Source organism: Ixodes scapularis, unplaced genomic scaffold (assembly GCF_016920785.2).
Source record: "Ixodes scapularis isolate PalLabHiFi unplaced genomic scaffold, ASM1692078v2 PGA_scaffold1__304_contigs__length_218370807, whole genome shotgun sequence".
NCBI classification, from domain to species: Eukaryota; Metazoa; Arthropoda; class Arachnida; order Ixodida; family Ixodidae; genus Ixodes; species Ixodes scapularis.
Window position 1 is genome coordinate 204657355 of NW_024609846.1, and position 18636 is coordinate 204675990.

The 18636-nt window shown below is 45.3% G+C and overlaps 1 protein-coding gene across 1 annotated transcript; it reads right to left on the minus strand.

Moving 5' to 3' along the window:
- Nucleotides 1–1064: 1064 nt before the first annotated feature.
- On the minus strand, nt 1065–17992 carry LOC8051752 (NADH dehydrogenase [ubiquinone] 1 alpha subcomplex subunit 13). Its single transcript, XM_029972933.4, has 4 exons — nt 17855–17992; nt 17481–17559; nt 8720–8791; nt 1065–1388 (listed from the first exon to the last, which is right to left on the minus strand). Exons 1-4 carry the CDS (start codon nt 17946–17948, stop codon nt 1178–1180), a joined length of 456 nt encoding a protein of 151 aa, XP_029828793.1. The 5' UTR covers nt 17949–17992; the 3' UTR covers nt 1065–1177.
- Between the last annotated feature and the right edge of the window lie 644 nt (nt 17993–18636).

Sequence of the window (18636 nt, forward strand, 5' to 3'; positions counted from 1 at the left end):
ATCATTACGATTGTCGCAATAAATTTAATGCCTCCAACAAACACGTAATGCGAGAAATTTAACAAGACCGTGGAATGCAAAGCAAATACTTGCGAGCGTGACCAAGACCCACGTGCCAGCTGTCCATACCAGTCAAATCAGTTTTTATTTGACGGGCTGGGAGCAAGAGGGCCATACCACTCGTAATTAGAAAAAAACAAATGTGACAGACAACAATTTGATCTGAATTATTAAAGCTGCAGCCCAGGCGAAAACATCAAGCACCTTCAGGAATGCAAACAGGCTCGATTTCATTGACTCTTAGAAACAACTGCATGCCATCCCAGAATGAAATGAAACCCAAATGTGATGTTATCTTTAAAACACTCTTCGAGGGATATGCCAATCCTGGTCGTGCACTCCGTTTTACTTCAAGTCTGGCCACAGCCGACACTACGCTCCTATGGAGCCAAACAAACAGCACCAAAAGTACAATGATGGCGCTCCTTTTCTTTGTGGGTTTGGTATCACCAGCAATCGCACACAGAAAAAGTGTCAAATCACAGTGTCTTCACTGCGTGCAATTGGTTAAGTTGGCAATAGCAAACGTGCAAAGACGACGAGCACTGGGACCACTTTTGCCACTGCTCGACCGTTCCGTTGCATAGGCTGCGGTTCGACCTAAAAATTAAAATAGAGTATGGGGCTTCATTCGTTAAATAGTTTTATAGAAGGTATGCGTCGTCAACCGAGTGAAGTAGCTGGAGTAGAGTTAATGAAGCAATTTAGGTGGTCTTCTCATTAACTTATCTCGGGAAGTTTAAGCCAAGGTACGTAATTCTGCCAGAGATTCCAAATAAAGTTGCCAGAAATGACTTTTAACAGGGCGGGAACAAATCCGGATGACATCCTCGAGAATTTACATTTCCACCTGTTTGAAATTCGACAGGGGCTGGTCAGGGAGGTAACCTCCGACCGGTCTTTCCGAAAAACAATCTTTCCGAGAAGAGGCACGAACTCAGTGTTTCCCTCGCTCGTCCCAAATCCAATGCAGCAAAGATCAAAACAGCGCAGATCCTCTGAAGCACGTTTTTGTAAAGAAAAACAAAGGTTTATTTACTGCACCTACAAACTGCACTGTTCTGCCACAAAGCCGGATGAGGAAACAATCCGAAGAAGTCATTCACTGCCCGTCCAATCAGAAGTGGTTGTACCAGTAGAACCAGGCATAGTCGGACTTCTTGGGGTCGGTGTGTGCATAGTACTCCTCCATGGGGGGATCCACGTGGTAGTTGGGTGACATGGTCTTGTAGAGGGGCTCCCCGTAGTATGTCCCCACCTTCCAGCCGGGGACATTCTTCATCACTCTCTTCTCCTCCTCAAAGTTCTTCTTGAGCTGCTTCAGGTACCTACGTGAGATCAAAATGGGAAAAATTGAACGCCAGCCGACGTAAAGCATGCTGCACCAATGAAAACGCTTGGCTGAACTGGCAAAGGCATATGTACAGACTGGCGTAGAACATCTTAAAACTACAGACATCTCATGAAGAGAACAGAAGACATTCTATCTATCACTCGTCTGCTGAAGAGGTGACTTGCCCTGGAGAGTGGTCTGCCCCATGCAAGATATTGTAACCCAGTTTTGAGACTAAGGGTTTGGATGATTTTGTGCTGAAAAGGACTCTCTTGAACCGTATCGTGGATGGCATGAAGTGAGTTGAAAGGTGGGGCCTTTTTGTTTTGTCATCTGGCAGAGCTCTTCAGTAACACAACCTAACCATAATGTAAATAGGTCTTGTTCACTATTTCATGGATCTCAAACATGTGGCCCACTGAATAGTGCTGCTTCTTGGACGAGTTGGTGCTGAATTTGTGAATTTGAAAACACAGAAATGCTGAAAGTGAGTGCACAGTGTTGTCCACTTGTCCTTCTGTCCTTGTCTTCCTGCTCATTTTCCCTGACTGGGCTCGCTTTTTGACAGTATCCCTGACAATTCCCCGATTTTTCCAGTAATTAAAATTTCCCAGACAATTACCGGTTTTCCCGGTCGCTAGACACCCTGATACAAGGTGTTTACTTTTTAGAGGGACCAAAATAAAGATAACGTGTGTTAGGGCTTCTTGGGGCGAAGTCGGAGACAGGGAACGTCAGAAAATTGGTGAAATAGGTTAATTAGCCAACAAACCAAAAAGTTTAATTAATTTTAATCTCCATTTTTGGGGGCATAATGCAGATTTGATGCTTCACCTCACTGAATAGTGAACAGCTATGACAAAAAAAATTTAAATTAAAAAACATGTTTTTTGGGTGCAACAGGGTGAAAAATGCCATCCTTGTATATGGCTTTAAACTGAAACATCGGCAAAGCGTGCCAGTGATGTCTATCCCTACACTCTGCGCTGGCTCCGCAACCCAGGTGGCACCGCCGCGGGTGACGTCAGCAGTGTGAGGCAGACCCAGAGCGGAGGAATTGACGTCACGGGTGCACTTTGCAGGCTGAGTTCCAGTTTGAAGACGTGCAGAAGGATGACATTTTTTTGCCCTCAGCACCGACTATGAACTTTTCTTATCAGGCAATGGGCATCTATATGAAGGTGGACATGCTATCTTCAACCACTTCGTGGTGGCAGTGTCATAAAACAATGGCCGTGGCAGCTTGCATACCTTATCCTGAGGCCTGCCATGCACGGTTGATGCAGCGCACACGCCGCCATGGCCACTGCTTCGTGACGCTGCCAGTACAGAGTGGTCAACGATCGCCTTAAACTGGACTGTGACTGCACATTGTTCTGTGGGCTAACGATTACCAGACAAGCTACAACAAACGAAGATGTCACGACCAAGGTGCCATCTGCTATTGACCGCTGAGAATGGAGTCTGATGCGGTGGAGATTGGTCGCACATGCGATCACTCCATTTCACCAATCTGCACCTTTTCCTCTCATGTGCAAAGAAACTTTTCACTGTTTCTCGCCTCCCCATTTCCCGCGCTAAGGGACGTCATTTGGTCGGCTTGCTTGCCATACACACACTGTATGAAGGCTGTTTTCCCGTTGTTGTGACTGCCATACAGCCACTGAATGCAGAAGTATTGTATCATGCTTTATGACCTTTTGCATCACGACATGTAAAACAGACCAATTCTCTGGTTACAGGAGATTGGTACCTATAATTTTCTCGAAACAAGCCACGACTCCGAAATGCAGCAGTTTTAGAATGACCCCTAGCCGTCGTCTGCTAGTTTCGTCTCGTCGAGTAGCGAGTCCATTCTGTTTTAGCCAAAGTGAAGAACTGAGTGTCGAGAGTTTGTATAGATATGGATTGCTTTAAAGAAGATATGCTACTCCAAGAGTAGCATCTCTTTGTCCATGTTTCTGTTTGCACTTTTTAACCTTAAATCTTTTACTGCCATCAAGATGGCATGTGAAACCATGTGACAAAACATTGGTATGTTGTCATTTTCTCTATCATTAGCTGCATCAGTATAAGCATTATGTTAACAAGTGAACATTTCAAATCAAAGCTCAGCTGCTTTTTTCAGGTGGCTAATGAGTAGCGTTCCGTGCTTTCAGATTAATTTGAAAAAAAAAAAAGAAAAAAAAATCAGAAAAACTTTAGCCAGCAAAATTTTTATTATTTTGGAATTATATAAAAAAAAAGAAGAAAACAGCATTTCAAAGTCAAAATGGCAACGAAAAAAAAGAAAGACAGTATTTTACAAATAAATTTTATAAAAGCACAAGGAAAGTGGTCCCGAGGAGAGGCCACTTTAGTTTCCTTAGAAATCTCGGACAACTGACCAAAGATGGTTTAAGTTTTAGCTCGTCAAGGTTTGTTCAGGACAACAGGTCATGGTACCTTTGGGTCACAACAAAAGCTATTACTAGGTTTCTAGTTTGGATAACACTATTTGTGTGCTTCCTAAAGGAAGGAGTAGTGTTTCATAACAGAGATAGCTATGAACCCATACATTTTAATAGAGGGGAGGACAGCTGAAGTTTCTGCACTTCCAAGCGACTACGTCCAAGAGTTTAATTATTTCAAAGTATTGACCGTTACTGAGGCAACACTTATTCGCAATATCTATTGTGGGATAGTTAATATTGCCAACGGCGAAGCACCCATGCCAAATGTAGCTGTAGAAATATCATGCGTTATAGGAGAGTTCTGATAAATTTAGGGTATGTTTATGCCCAAACTTATCTTGTTCTTATTCTGAATTTTAAAAATTAAGAACACAGCTGAATTAAACTCCCAATAGTAAAGAATTGGGAATCTAACAAAAATAAACTCCGATCAACCCCGATTTTTCGGTGGAAAATTAACTCGGAAAAAAAACTTTTGAATTTCCCAAAATGTAAACTCTGAAAACACGGAATCTGATTTACGAGTGGCAGATTGCATAATTTGGTCTCTGACCACATGTTATCATGTTCTTTTTGTCGATCCTCTGGTGTTTTCAGAACCAGGATTTTTACGTGTCTTGGAGGCCAACAAATGCCCCTTCGGCAGATTCTTCTCTTTTCAAAGCCTCAAAATTAGGGGGCAAGGTATCGCACAATGGCATCAATTTCTACACGGGTATTTCAAGCAGCAGTATTTCTGGGCCGTTCTGTGACACAGAGTGCTGGCCAGCCACAAGTTTGTCCCTAAAATCCCCAAAGAAAATGCGACCACTTGGTGGCTGCAGCCTACAACTCACGGTCAAATTGCATCTTTCGTTGTCAGGGCTCAGAACGAATGAGGTCTGATGTCCCTTTAAAAAGCAAAAACTCCTTTTCCCCAAGTTGTGTAGCCAGAGTCACAGCCTCGATTAAAAGTTAGGTATCTTGTTTAAGCAATACAGTAATAAGGATCTCTTGGGAAACAACCCATAGATGCTTTTGGTGACAACGTGCCAAGCGCACAAGCTGGCCGTTGCTTCCAAAACCACCTGGAGACAGTATTGAGAACCGGCAGCACTATCTTGAACGAAAATAAGATGGTACCAAAAGCTCTCCTTCTCAGTGTTAAAAAAGCCAAGATGCCACTCAGATATCTGAGCATGCTAGATACAGCCATCCAACTTTTTAATAATACCCCGGAAGCATCGAGTGGCAAGCAGGTCAGTGCCATATCACAGAGCAGTGTGATATGGCACACATGCGCGCAAACCACATTCAAGTGCAACCATCGTCTGTTAGGCTCTCCTGCTGACTGCACACAGCTCCTGCGGGAGATAACACTACCAACAGATATGAATCACAGAGCAAGATGTGTGCGTCAATAAGCTTTCTTCGACATGCCTCTGTAACATGCATGTTTCAGCATGAAGTTCTTCGTGCTGTGTGAATCTTTGAGTAGATACACCGGTAACACGATTCTATTACACTGGGAATGCTGTTCTGGTCAGGGATTCAGAAGCAGCCATGGGTACACACATGGCCCTGTTCCTCACGAGTCCACTCCTTGATATGGGCTACCATGTAACAGTGGATAGCTACTACAACTCGGCCAAATTCGTCGAAGCGCCAATCGGCTGCAAGGCTTGCGGCTAGGAAACGGCACGACAAGGTCACAATGGCATGCCAAACTTTATCACAAAACAACTTCAGAAAAGTCAGATGAGAGCATATCAAAAAGGAAAGTGCCTCTCCCTTCAGTGGAAAGACAAGGTTTTAAGAAGGTGGTAACATTCATGAGCACGGTGCACACTGCAGGCCATGGTCGACTTCACAAACAAAAAAGGTGAAGTTGTCTGAAAGCTGATCGGATTGATTGGTAATATTAACGCTAGAAGTGTTGTTGAAAGCGATAAGAATTTTTTCCAATTCCCCTGTACCAAGAATGGACAAAGAATATTTTACTAGAAGGTGTTCTATCATCTGCTAGACGTGGCCATTTATAACACGTTTGTCACCTGCCAGAAGAGTGGAAAGACTACCCCCGATCGAGTTCAGGCTAAGGCTAGTGAAGAGACTTGTCCAATGCAACTGCAAGCCCACTGAACCAACCCAAAAAAGGTAGGCACGCTGACAACGTCCTTTTGAGACTGAAAGAGCGATATTTCCAGACCACCTGCTTCCAACTGACAAAACTAAGCCCGATGAAAAGATGCGTTGCCTGCACAAAAACAAAGAAGGCTCGCAAAGCAAGCAGAAGATGGTGCCCAGAGTGTGGTGTTACCCAGAATGCAATATGTATTGCATCTTTGTAAGCCACGAAGGCAAACCTCAGAAATTCGATAACCCATCTCAGAGGCGCACAAAGCGGGGGTCACGAGGCAGCGTTTGGGGGTCGTGGACGCCAAAGAAACTCAAGTCACTGATAGCTTTGATACTGCTCTAAAGAGGGGGAAGGGAGTGGGGGTCGCCGGATGGCGTTCAAGTATTTTAGGGGTCGCGGGCATGAAAGTTTGCACAACTCTGACCGATTTGAACCTGATCTCCTCAAACAGAAAAAAAAAAGCTGATCGTCATGTCGACAAATGCTTTTTCTTTTGAAGAATTTTGTATTGATGTTAAGGCATTTTGCATGTGGACACAACTGTAAGGACAGTGTAAGCTTGTGCAGTGAATTCCAATTTTCTTACATTTCTGTATTTTTGATTGTCTTCCACAGCACGTTTTTTTAATATATAATATTGCACACGGTTGTCCTCAATGCACAGGTATAGAAATTGTCCAGTAATCAAAGGTTTAAAATCATTCTTGCCAGCTGTCTGAAGCTTTATCTCAAACCGTGGGAAACACTTCTGCCCTTCAGAAATGTTAAAACAGTTCATGAGAGTATAACTATTGCCAATAGACCGATCTCACCAGCCAGACTGACTACGCCACCGCTGCCGCAATGCATCGAGGGAACTTTAGTCTTTCTGCACGTGCGACAACCACGCTGGAGCTCTGCGCTTGCAGGGCATGAGCCGGCACGAGCAGTTTTGTGCACTGCTACCTGCCTCCTCCGAACTAAAGTTATGGCGGCATCACACAGGCACCGAACGCTTGCTCTGCACAAGGCAACAAAATGGAAGCACCGAAGAAAAAAACCGGAGAGTGGAGTGTCAATACCCTAAAGGCTTGTTCACACGTACACTGCAGCAATACTTTGCCACTATTAGTCAACAATAAAAATAGTGCTGACCTCGCTGATGCAGCGCTGAGCTCACACTATTTTAGTGATATAGAGCCGACAGAGCGCTAAGTTGCATTAAAGTCAGCACTGCATAAGCACTGTTTCCTAGGGATGATTTAGTGCGGTTATGTATGTGGGAACCGGCCTTAGAGGGGCAATTCAACGATTTTTGTGCTTCGTTGAAATACCGCTTAGAATAAATACTTGATGTTAGTGCAGAATAAAAAAAATGTGCTTGTTTTTCACTAGACACAATAGAAGTCGTAGAAAACAAAAAAAGAAAAAAGCAGCATTCACCCCCTCAACTTGCAGCCAAAACAAGCGGCCACGTGATCTGGAGCCGATTATATGCTGCCCAATGTTGATCATAGCCACGCGCTGGGGTTGGCAAGGCACAGGACCAGCCGAGTTCCAGACATTTTTATGTTTCGGCTATGGCCGTAATTGCAGCGATTAAAAACGGGCCACTACCCGAATGCTTGTCGAGCTGTCGATTATCACGAGCCCAAATCGAGCAGCTTTCAAACATCGTCACTGGGGGAACTGCGACCCCCAGCCACGTCATCAAATTTTGTGAAGGAGAGACTGAAAGAAAACGCTCGTTTTTGTCCTTGAAATTACACCGCAACAAAGGAGATCGTTGGTCAGTGGCATTGCGTGCAGGTATACCTGTGTCCCACTAGTGTCAGTAAGCTTGTGTAAAGTAAAAAACATTCCAAGCGAAGATCGTTGCACAGCCCTTTTAAAGGGATGCTGAACCGAAATTTGAATTTCACTAAATAAGGCCGCAGAAGCATGGAACGGGCCGCTACAAACTACAAAACATCACTCATAAATCAATATCTCAAACGGAAGGCTATATATCTGGGAAAAAAAAGGCGCTATCAAGTAAGGAATGTGACGTCACGATTCTCTTTGAGCAGTTGAGAATGAGGGGAAGCAACCTCGCTTCTCTCCTCCTCGCTTCGGTTCCCCTGCTCGAGGGGACGAAGCGAAGAGGAGAGGGAATGAGAATCGTGACGTCACATGTCTCGTCGGCACAGTTCAATCGCACACTACTGAACCGAAATTTTGAGTTCACAGAAAAAGGCTGGATGGATAGGCAAGACGCTGGAAAACTCAAAAACATCACTGATACAGCAATATTTCTAACGGATCACCGTATTTTTGTAAAAGAAGTGCGCGACTGAACACGGCCAAAGATACAAGGCACCTCACGATTCTCCTTTATTCTTGTCCTCACTACGTCCCGTCAAGCTGGTGAACGGACACGAGAAGGAGAGAAGCGAGGCCGCTTCCCCTCATTCTCAAATTTTCCAGGAGGACAATGACGTCAAAGCCCTCGCTTGATTGTGCCCTTCTTTTCCACGAGTACAGCCGTCCGTTTGAGCTACTGATATAACGGTGATGTTTTGAAGTTCGTAGCGTCCCATTCAAGGCTTCTGCGGCCTTATTATGCGAAATCCAAATTTCGGTTTCGTATCCTTTTAAGCATAGCTTACTCAGTGGCTCCAGATGTGCCAAGGTGAGTATCTGCATTTTACGCCTACGAGACGTCAATCACTTCTCACGAAAAGGGGCAAGCTCGGAGAATGAGTTACAGGAGTCAATCGAGAAGCGGCTACTTACAGTCTATCTTTTTCGGCCCTCAGGAGGGGCTCGAGGGCTATGTCACCGTCGTACTGCTCCAACTCCAGACGCCTGGTGAGAAAAAGAGGAAAAAGGACAGTGAACATCGTGCAGAGAAACAGGACGACGTACGGGCGATTATGAAAGAAGGGAAACGGGAGGATTAAAATCCACATTGTGACGACTTCATTGGTGCAGTTATTCTTGTCAACCTGACCAAACAGCTTCATGGCCCGTTTCCCAAAGCAAGAACACATGCTCCGCAAGCGAGTGTGATGCGCACCCTTTTTCACCACCCTTTCTGCTTATGCCCTAGTCACAGTAGAGCGACGGAGAGAGACAACCAACACCGACGAGCCACAAACACACACTATCCACGCAAATAAAAATTCCTTGGGAAGGCTCACAGTTACTCCTGTTTACTTCAGGAGCACAAAGCCTGCCGAAGGTACCTTTGTGTCCACGCTGCAAGTGCCTGAGGCTTGTTGGCTCTTTTTATTTGTCCCTCTAGTGAGATTCGGGCATTACAGACCAAACAAAATAATTTGCAAAGTCAAAACGAAAAAAAAAAAAAAATAAAAAAATCAAATTTGATATACAGAGTTTTTGACAACAGAAAGCAAATGGTCCTTGAAGGGACACTGACAGGGTATTTATGGTGGCCAAGGTTTTTATTTGTACATGACATATGAGAGCCCAACTACCCAAAACACAATTCACGGCTCGAAATTTATTTTTTCCGCCCGAAAACTGCCAATAAAAAACTGTCCGTTTCGAGTCGCGCTCACTCTCTTCTGTGCGGTCACGTGCCGTTCTCTATGGTTTAGACACAACCACCAAAGATAACCACAGTTGTGGGTTTGAAGAAGCACACTCAATACTAGAAATAGACAAAAAGTATGATATCCTCTTTTTGGAGCTTCTAATAAGCTGCAAATACATTAAAATAAAATAAAAGTAGCGCAGCCACCTGACTTTTGGTAACAATCTCCTCCTCTATATTTCTTCTTCCTCCCCAGTCGAGTTTCGGTTTTGACCAGTAGCACATTTTGACTGCATTAAAAATATATGTGACGGTGTAGCAAAATATTGAAGGGGTAGTCTTTGGACATCATAAAGGATTGCCTGGCAAAAAATAAAAACAATTTTTGAGGGGGTGTCAGTGTCCCTTGAAAACGGGGTACTCTGGCGTTTTCTTCATAGTCTCCAATTTCCCAGAAAATTTTGCTAAACACACCAAAAAACGTCACTGAAATAGTAACCCAAATATTGGGGCAAAATAATTTTATTGAGCAAAGTTAGTGAGTATACAATTTTGGGCCTCACAGTGTTTTTCAAAGTGAAAGTCTCTACTGGCAACAATGTAAAAGTTACATCAGGAAAAGGCATGGGTTCTCTTTAAACTGCGGACTTTGTTACCAACTAATTACAAGCAGTTTCATGCTGTCAAATGAATGCTTTCGAAGCTCGTTCCAGCGCCCGCGCGGCAGCATGAAACAAATGCTTGGCTTAGTGTATTTTCTAGACTGCCCGCTCAACCTGCAAGCCTGCCTTCCCTTCAGGTCAGGGCACTGAAAAGCGCCACAATAACTGTTCCGAATTTCGCGATACTAATTAGCATACCGGAAAGGGTAAAGGCCAGTAATTCCCAAAATATTGTTAGTTGGGGCAGTTCACAAAATCACCAGAGTACCCCTTTAAAGGGGTGCGTGATGTCTCCGCTGCGGAGAGTGATTTGACCGATGCAGTACCACTATAGGGTTGCCACACTTGAACGTGCAGTTTATCCTGACTATAGTCATTAAAAAAACAAGTGCACCTTTGGCAAGACAGGCAGGGCAACACATTGCTAAAAAAAGAAAGAAAAAGGATGCACCGAAGGCACCAACGACACACCCCCCTCCCGAGCTAATCTGAGCATCCGGCCAAGGCCCGTGACATTGTGCCGTCGGCATGTACTTCTCTTGTAGAGAGGTCCGCCAAGCTCATTACAACACTACAGGCGAATCGTGGCATTTCTAAAACCATTAGAGTCAATTCTTTCAGACTCTGGTGTGGGAAGGTGAGTCGAGTTCAACGACGTGTTGGGAAAAAAAGGAATATAAAACATGCTTTTTTGCTGCAACATGGAATGCGAACTATACGTGCCTATGGTCGATGCGTGCCAACAAGTATTTGGGTGGTGTTAGTAATCTTTGTCGGAGAGAATTGCAATAACATACTTTATGAAACAAGCACAAGTGGGACCCTTTTCTTTGTTGGGAAAAGGAAGGCAATGAAAGACAGACTTTCATTGCTGTTACACTGACGTTGCAAGTATTAAGCGTGATGAACGATTCTGGACGGTTTCCACGTCTGAAATGAGCGATTTGAAACTGGGGTTCCAGATTGATGCTGCATATTCAAGCTTATTGGAAATGAGGGTTTCGTAAAAATATAACTTTGGTGATGACGTGCCAGAATAAGATTTGTTCTAAGATAACCAAGAGTGCGAAGAGCCTCAATAACAACAATCTATATGGGTTTTCCGAGACAAATTATGAGTTATACGAAGACCGAAGCTCAAGACTTATTATCAGTAGAGTAAAAATGGTCCTTGCTCTTTTCTGGAACTAAGTTGCATGTCAAAATGGGTGCACAGAGCCAGCTCTCCATGGCGGAGATGGAAACTCTGCAGATGGCATGGTGCCCTACACGTCGGTACATTTCCCCCCGAGCCTCTTCTCGTTTCCCAAACCGACCTGGCGAAAAACAAGCGTCAGAGCTAAGTATGACTGATTTCCAAGACGTGCCGTGGCACGGGCATCGCTTCGGCACTTCACAAGAGGAAGCAGCCGGTTGATAACGCCTTTATTTCCCATCAAAGTGACGAGGAAGGTTGGATAAAAAAAGAACTGAAAAATCAGCTTCAGAAGCTCCCCATTGTATAATATACAATGTACACTTGTACACATTGTATAATCTGTATAAGTGTAAATATCGGTAGTAATCTTTATTAGTAGAATAGGTTCATTTAAGTACTAGGTTTATTGTGCTTTGCTTGAGACTCTAAATGAAGGAGCAAACGCGCAAGGAAGAAGTTAACACATCGTTGGTAGTCAGCTGTCTGTCCTCCCCTCTCCTTTCTTTCTACGTGTTCCAAGTTTAATTCAAAAGTTCAGCTGATATATTTACGAGCTCCCCCCTCCCCCAGAACCCACAGAAAAGTATGAGTGCGGAAGCAGACGGCATCTGATGGTTAAGGTACCGCATGACAGAGCCGAGAGAAAAGAAAGGGCGGAACAAATATCGCTGCAGCACCAAGGAGTGTGCGCGACACAGCTAGTCTTTTGTGCACGCACATTGTCGGCTCATCTTCCTCGCTATTCCAGATGAAGACTCTCACTTTTCTTTTTTCATGGCGACAGCCGTTACTGGTGAGCAGGGCCGTACCCAGAAAAAAATTTCGGGGGGGTTTTCGGGGACAACGGCGGCCATTTTGTAAGTGTCTATTGTCTTATTTTCGCCTATGAATCATGTGCATCGGTGGCATATAATGGAGAGTTACAGCAAACCGGAGAACCGGTCCCGGTTTGGTACCCAGTAGCCGATCGGCGCCACTGCGCGTGCGCAGAGGTGGAGATTAAAATCGACTGACTGCCAGTGCACCGACCAGGGCCGTACCCAGAAAAAAATTTCGGGGGGGTCAGAACCCCCTAACCCCCCCCCCCCTGGTTACGGCCCTGCTGGTGAGATTCTGCAGCAAACCTCGGGGCGTGCTTCGTATAGAGTTATGGCCCGCTGCATTGAGTCACTTCCCTCTATATTCAGCGAGGTATAGGTGTCACGTGGCGTCGCATATTCCTCGCCATATTTAGCCAGGAACTGCCTCCCGCTAGATTCAGTGCACTAATTTCTCCACTGAGTTTAGAGGCAAAAGTTCACTGCTAAATTTGACAGACAAATTTTCCTACCAAATTTAGCGAAAAATCAGTGTCGCCTGCATGACATCCCGCAATTGTGATGTCATCATGTCACTTGATGCCACAATTTCCTCACTAAACTTAGTGGAACGTCTTTTTGCTAAGTTTAGTAAAAAGAAGCTTTGCACGATCTCGTGTCACGTGAGGTCACACGATGCACAATTTCTCGGCTAAATTTAGGGGAAATGCTTCTGTGCTAAATCTAGCAGCCAAATTTGGGCTCCACGTGACATTCCGTGTGCAGTGCCTCACCTGACGTTGCAGTTTGTTTGCAGAACGCGGCAAGGAGCTGGCAATTTTTTTACGTCAAGCGTGCCTCTGTTTCACTTCGAACAGTGTTTTAAAGAGATTGGCTACATGTTTGTAACGTCATGTTTCTTTAAGCATTGTCTCGGGAATAATTAAAAAAACCGGCAAATCCATGACGGTCTGGAGTATGACCAGTAACCGGCCACATGTGCGGAAAACCAAGCCGCTGTCGAAAACTGGCCAGGCGACAACTTTAAAGGCTGGCTCATACACTTGCAGCTGCTTACGAATGGAGAGGCCTAAAAACGGTCTTAAGCCTTTTGTGACTGGCCATTACCGGCCCTCCTGCTGTGCAGTAGGTCATAAGCTTAAAAACAAGAGGCTTAAAAACCGGTTGCGGCTTAGTCGGCCACAGACAGAAGCAAGTGTGTCGATCAGCCTGAAGTACCGCTGCTAACCTGAAGTCTGCAGAGTGCATCACGCAGAAGTGATTACACCACCATGTGTTTCAATAATGGAAAGGCAAATATGAATCTTTCTTCTCTTTCTCTCAGTGTCGACATCGGCAGATCATTAGAAAACGGTGAGTCTGCTCGGATTTTCCTGCTGAAATCTTTTGGCAACTACCGATCCCTACTAGACTCCATCCAACTAGACGAATCGTACATTACCATACACTCCCTACTCGTAGCCTCGGGCGAGGTAAAGCGAACTGCTTGTAGGCCGTGCAAGCTTGACCGGCCACGCCGAGCACCCACGCCCGACGTCGCAGCACGGTCATTCGGGTGCCAGACATGTTGGCGCGCTATGCAGGAAATCAAGTGCAGTTAAACTAACTGCAGATTCCGACACAGTTTTTCGCCGTCTTCTGGAAGCTATGTAATTCAAGAGATTAAGATTTATGCAAAATGTTCTGCTTATGCGAAGGAGTATCAGCCATGTATTTTGCCACTGAAAGCTTTGATGAAGACATGAAACCAAAGACAACACTTTAGAAGTAAAAGGATTGCCGCTAAAAAAAAAACCAAGCAAAAACCAGTGTGAAAAGAAAAGAATAGACCGGGGTTCTCAGAACTGCCTGTATTCTGGTTCACGTTATGATGAACCACAGCACATGCTATGAGCCGACCCGGTCAATAGGACGGTGTGATTCTGTCATGTGCCCCGCTCGTCACTGCGCCTGTCCAGGATGTCATGTGGCACTCCCACGGCATTAATTGGCTTCCATGTCTCATAGAGTCCTCCACGACACGTCAAAAGTTAAAACAGTATAGCGAAACTCGGTGGAAATTTGTTGTTAAGACTGCCTCCCCAAATAGTGGTGCGTCAGGGATTTGTCTTCATTTCGGACCATACTAGGCATCACGCTTTGGTTCAACGATGCATAGTCATTTATTCGCTCTCACCGCCCGCGCTGCAATCCCAAGATCCGCTGCGACGGCCTATTATCGGTGACGAAGCGCCACTCACGTGGCCAAATGTACTTGGCCCCCTCGGGGCAGAAACGACCGTGGACGATTTTGCGTGCGGGCCACCTGGTCCGCGATTTGGATTCCCAGGTTGCCCACAATGCATACACTATCAGTGGACACTGTGACATGAGTTGGAATTCTTCACAAAGGGCTACCGGCGGCTGTGTGGCGAACAAGGGCACAAGGATTTGCCAGTAGAGATTCGAGGCATTTCGGGACTCCAGTAGGCGGCTTCATTTCTATGCAGTTGTAAGACTGTACCGTACAAATAACTGGTGATGTAGAGGTAATGTTTGACAAGTGAAGTTGAAATCGCTGAATTGGTCCCTTGCTCACCAGAAATGCCATTGGAACACACAGGCTGTACCTACGTCAGATGCCAACGTGGAGCATTGGCAACCACCATGCTGGTAGTTGAGTCGACAGCCTTTTGCAGCGAGAGCTGTGGTAAACTGTGTGGTGTTCTGCTCCAATAATTGCTTGAAGAACGAAAAAGATGCCATTTTCTAGCGTGTCCCGGCGATCGTTTCATAAGCGTTCCTTGCGACGATGCAGCCGCCAAGAAAGAGAAGCCCCAAAGGAGCCGACATCAACAATGCGGCCTCCTATTATCGAGTTTGCAGGACGCACTGCGTTAGTGGCAAGTGATGGCACTTTTTTACATGTTTGTTTGCTTAAGCCTTTGCATTCACTTCGCTTGTTGATGTGAATGCTCTTTCCTTTATCACACCGTTAACTGAACAGCCCTACAACCTCCAGTGAATGACATGGTGACACTTGTGTTTGTCGCCAGCACTTTGCAAAATCAGAACTTCACATTTTGGAAGAGCTTTAAATCGCAGTTCCTAGAGCCTCTCATCAAATAATTGTGATTGTAGCATTTTATACACTTTGAACAACGTAATGAAGCATGTTTCGCTGACATGACAGCTCTTTACGTCAAAACCTTGCGTTGGCGGCATACCAATATTTTCTGTTAGTACTGACTAAACTTCAGTACCGATCATCATGAACATACTGACTGAACATAGTCATAAGTTCAGCACATTGACTGAAGTTCATACAACAAAAACTAGGTAGCTCTATTGAAAATATGGAGTATGTTGCACATACCTGGACCACTAGCGGCATCCTGAATTTTGGTCAACGCATATGCATGGTGTGAAGTCGACCACCAGCATGGCGCAGGGCCCTGTCCTTCTCTAGCATGAAATCACATCAATCTATGTACCGTTTGACTACAGCTTGTTAATTTTTTTTTTTTAATAATGACTGCACTTGCTTGTACTATCGCGGAAAATATGAGCTGAAACAGCGCTCTGGCCGGCGCACGGTACTACCTGCGCCGCCTGTCGCCTTGCTCCGCACGCACGGCGCACCCTGAGGCCGAGATGAATTATCACTTGCGCTCGATGCGCCACTGTGCTCTTCCGGCCGTCTGCTAGCGAGGCGGCGTGTGTGACAGCGGGCGTGTGTGCGGTAGGGCAGTAGGAAAGGGGGGGGGGAGGGGGGGGGGGGAGGGCAGAAGATTACAGTTGCTGTTCATTTTTTTTGCAATTGATTTACTTCATTACGTCGCGTAGAATCAAGTAGAAAAAATGCTGACTGGGAAAGGAAAAATGTTGCGCTATCTTCAATTGCAGCTGCCATTCTCGTTTTTCAAAGTCCCATGAAATTATGTTGCGTCTTTTTCTTTTTCATTGAGCACAGCTGTTCAAAAACAGCGGTAACAATACATGTTAATGCGAAGGTGTTGTAAGTTTGATTGGAATAAAAATGTTTAAGAATATTATTTTAGTATTGCCGGGCCCACGCATTTCTTTCAAACAAGAAAAGTTGATTACAAGACACCGGTGTTTCATTTATAAATTTCTAGTCTTAATAAAGCACGACAAACAGTCATATGTTTGTCCTGAGAATTAGCCTGAAACTTCATCGAAAGAATATTCGCAGTGGACAATGTCAGACACAAAAGATTAATAGTAGGCGTGCAAGTTAAGTATGCGCCGGTTAATGGCACCAAACAGTGTGCAGCAACCGTAGCAGCAAGCTTTGTTCCAATCAGCAGAAGTCCGGTTCAGGGAGTTTCGAGGCGCAGTAAAACTTACGAAAGAAGTTAATACCGCGTCATTCTCCCCTAACCCGCGACCACGGCTCTCATCATCTCTGCTAAGGAATCATGCAGCGCGGCCACGAAGTCTGGCTCGGCCCGAAGCCATTCACGTCTCATCGCTTCCCAGAATTCGTCGGCAGTGGCGCGGGGGAGAGAACGCAGTGACATGGCTACCTTGATGCGCCTCCAAACGTATTCAATGATATTCAGCTCGGCACCTTTTGGGGGCCAAGGCAGCTCCTTCCGGCAGCGCTCCTCGAGGAGATACGAGCGTGACAATGCATTTTACACTTCGGCGCTTTCTTGAAAGGCACTGAAATGCATGCTAGCTAGAAACATTGGGCTGCACGGCACACCTATCGTGATGATGGTTCCATTGGCGAATATTTTCGCTAGCAGACGGCTGGAAGAGCGCAGCGGCGCAGTGAGCGCAAGTGAGAATTTATCTCAAGCTCAGGGTGCGGCGTGTTTCCGGAGCGATGCGACAGGCGGCGCAGGTAGTACCGTGCACAGGCCGGAGCGCTGTTTCAGCTCATATTGTCCGCGATAGTACATTATGGTAGTTGGTGCGACTGGTTGCTATTTCAAACAAACTTTAGATGCCCGGGTCAACACCCTGTATTTTGCAACGTCTTAATATCAGGAAACTCTAGCGTTCTTTTCTTACTTGGTTCAGACAACAAAACACATCTTTCCCTAGAGCACAGCATGTGTTTTTGCTTTCCGATAAGGTGAACTAGACTGAAGGATTTGACATGTCGAACGTCCAACTAATTATTTGGCTCATGTGGAGGCCAATGTGACTTTAAGAAATGGAAAGGGGAATAGTACCACATGGTGCACTGGTAGGAACAGGAACTAGAACTCCCTAATTTGCTACCGTTTCAGATTTAAGCAGTAAAAATTGACCACAAGGCCCAGGTGGGAACAAAAAAACAAAGCAAAGCATGCATCTAGGTACTTACTTCATCCTGCTGTACCCCTGCGCGTACATATACATAGAGAATGCAGAGATGAGTCCATAGCCGGCGAATATCTTGTAGCCTGAAACGTGTCATTTCGCAGTGATTCGAAAGGTGGACAGACAAAATTTCACTCCTCGTTTTTCGATACGCACAATCATTATGGATCACACTACTAGCGTAGTATACATCATACTACTAGCGGAAAAAAAACGATAATCACGACTTATAAATGCGTTTTGAACGACACTACAAAAACGGAAAATCTAGCGCGGGGGTTCTCCTTGAAACGTCCTATATCGAGCTGATTTCTACAGTGGATACCAACAAGGGATAACCGGCGCCGTTGGATTTCTTATGAAATTGTGGTGACTCACCTGATAATAAGGTTCTTGCCGGAACACGCTTAACATTAAAGGGAGAATAACCTCCCTCAGGAGGCATCTCCTGCTTGAAGCCAGCAGACGCCATCTTTAACTCCTTTGGATTGAAAACGGATCGATTTGGATTCTCTTCAGCGTTGCCAACCCCTGATGTCGACTTATCCCTAGGTTGATGCCGGAAATATCCCCAGATTGGACAAAAAATCCCTAACTTTCGGCGGGAAGCTTAAAATAACACAATCATAATGTCACAAGCTATGCGCGCGTAAAGCTGCCTCCTACTAAAATATATATATAAATATATATATATATATAACCCTTCACCACGACGCTACAGAGTACCGTCACAAAAAGCTAGACCCGCCTACTGTCTTCGCGTCCGGGATTGCTTCGAAAAGTGGAAACGTTTCTTACGTCCAACAAAAGGATCACCAAAATAAATACAAAGGAAACTGCTGGCGTCGCATTCAGCGAGACCACGCACTGCCCATCCCTGCCGGAAACGAGGCGCGTACGTCACCGAGTTCCTAAAAGGATAAGAAGGGAGTCGGGATAAACCGGCAATAACTCCAAATAATGTAAAATTTACATTAAAAAAAATGCGGTCACTTGAAATTCATTTCTGAACCTACATCCGGGGATCAGATGACCGAGCCTGTGCGACTCCCCCCCCCCCCTTCTCACCCCCAACTTTTCTCCCCCAAACCCCAACCCCCCGAGAGCCAGTGAAAAAAGCGCCCAGTCAACAGGTGGTGTTGGCCCAGTGCGCATACCGC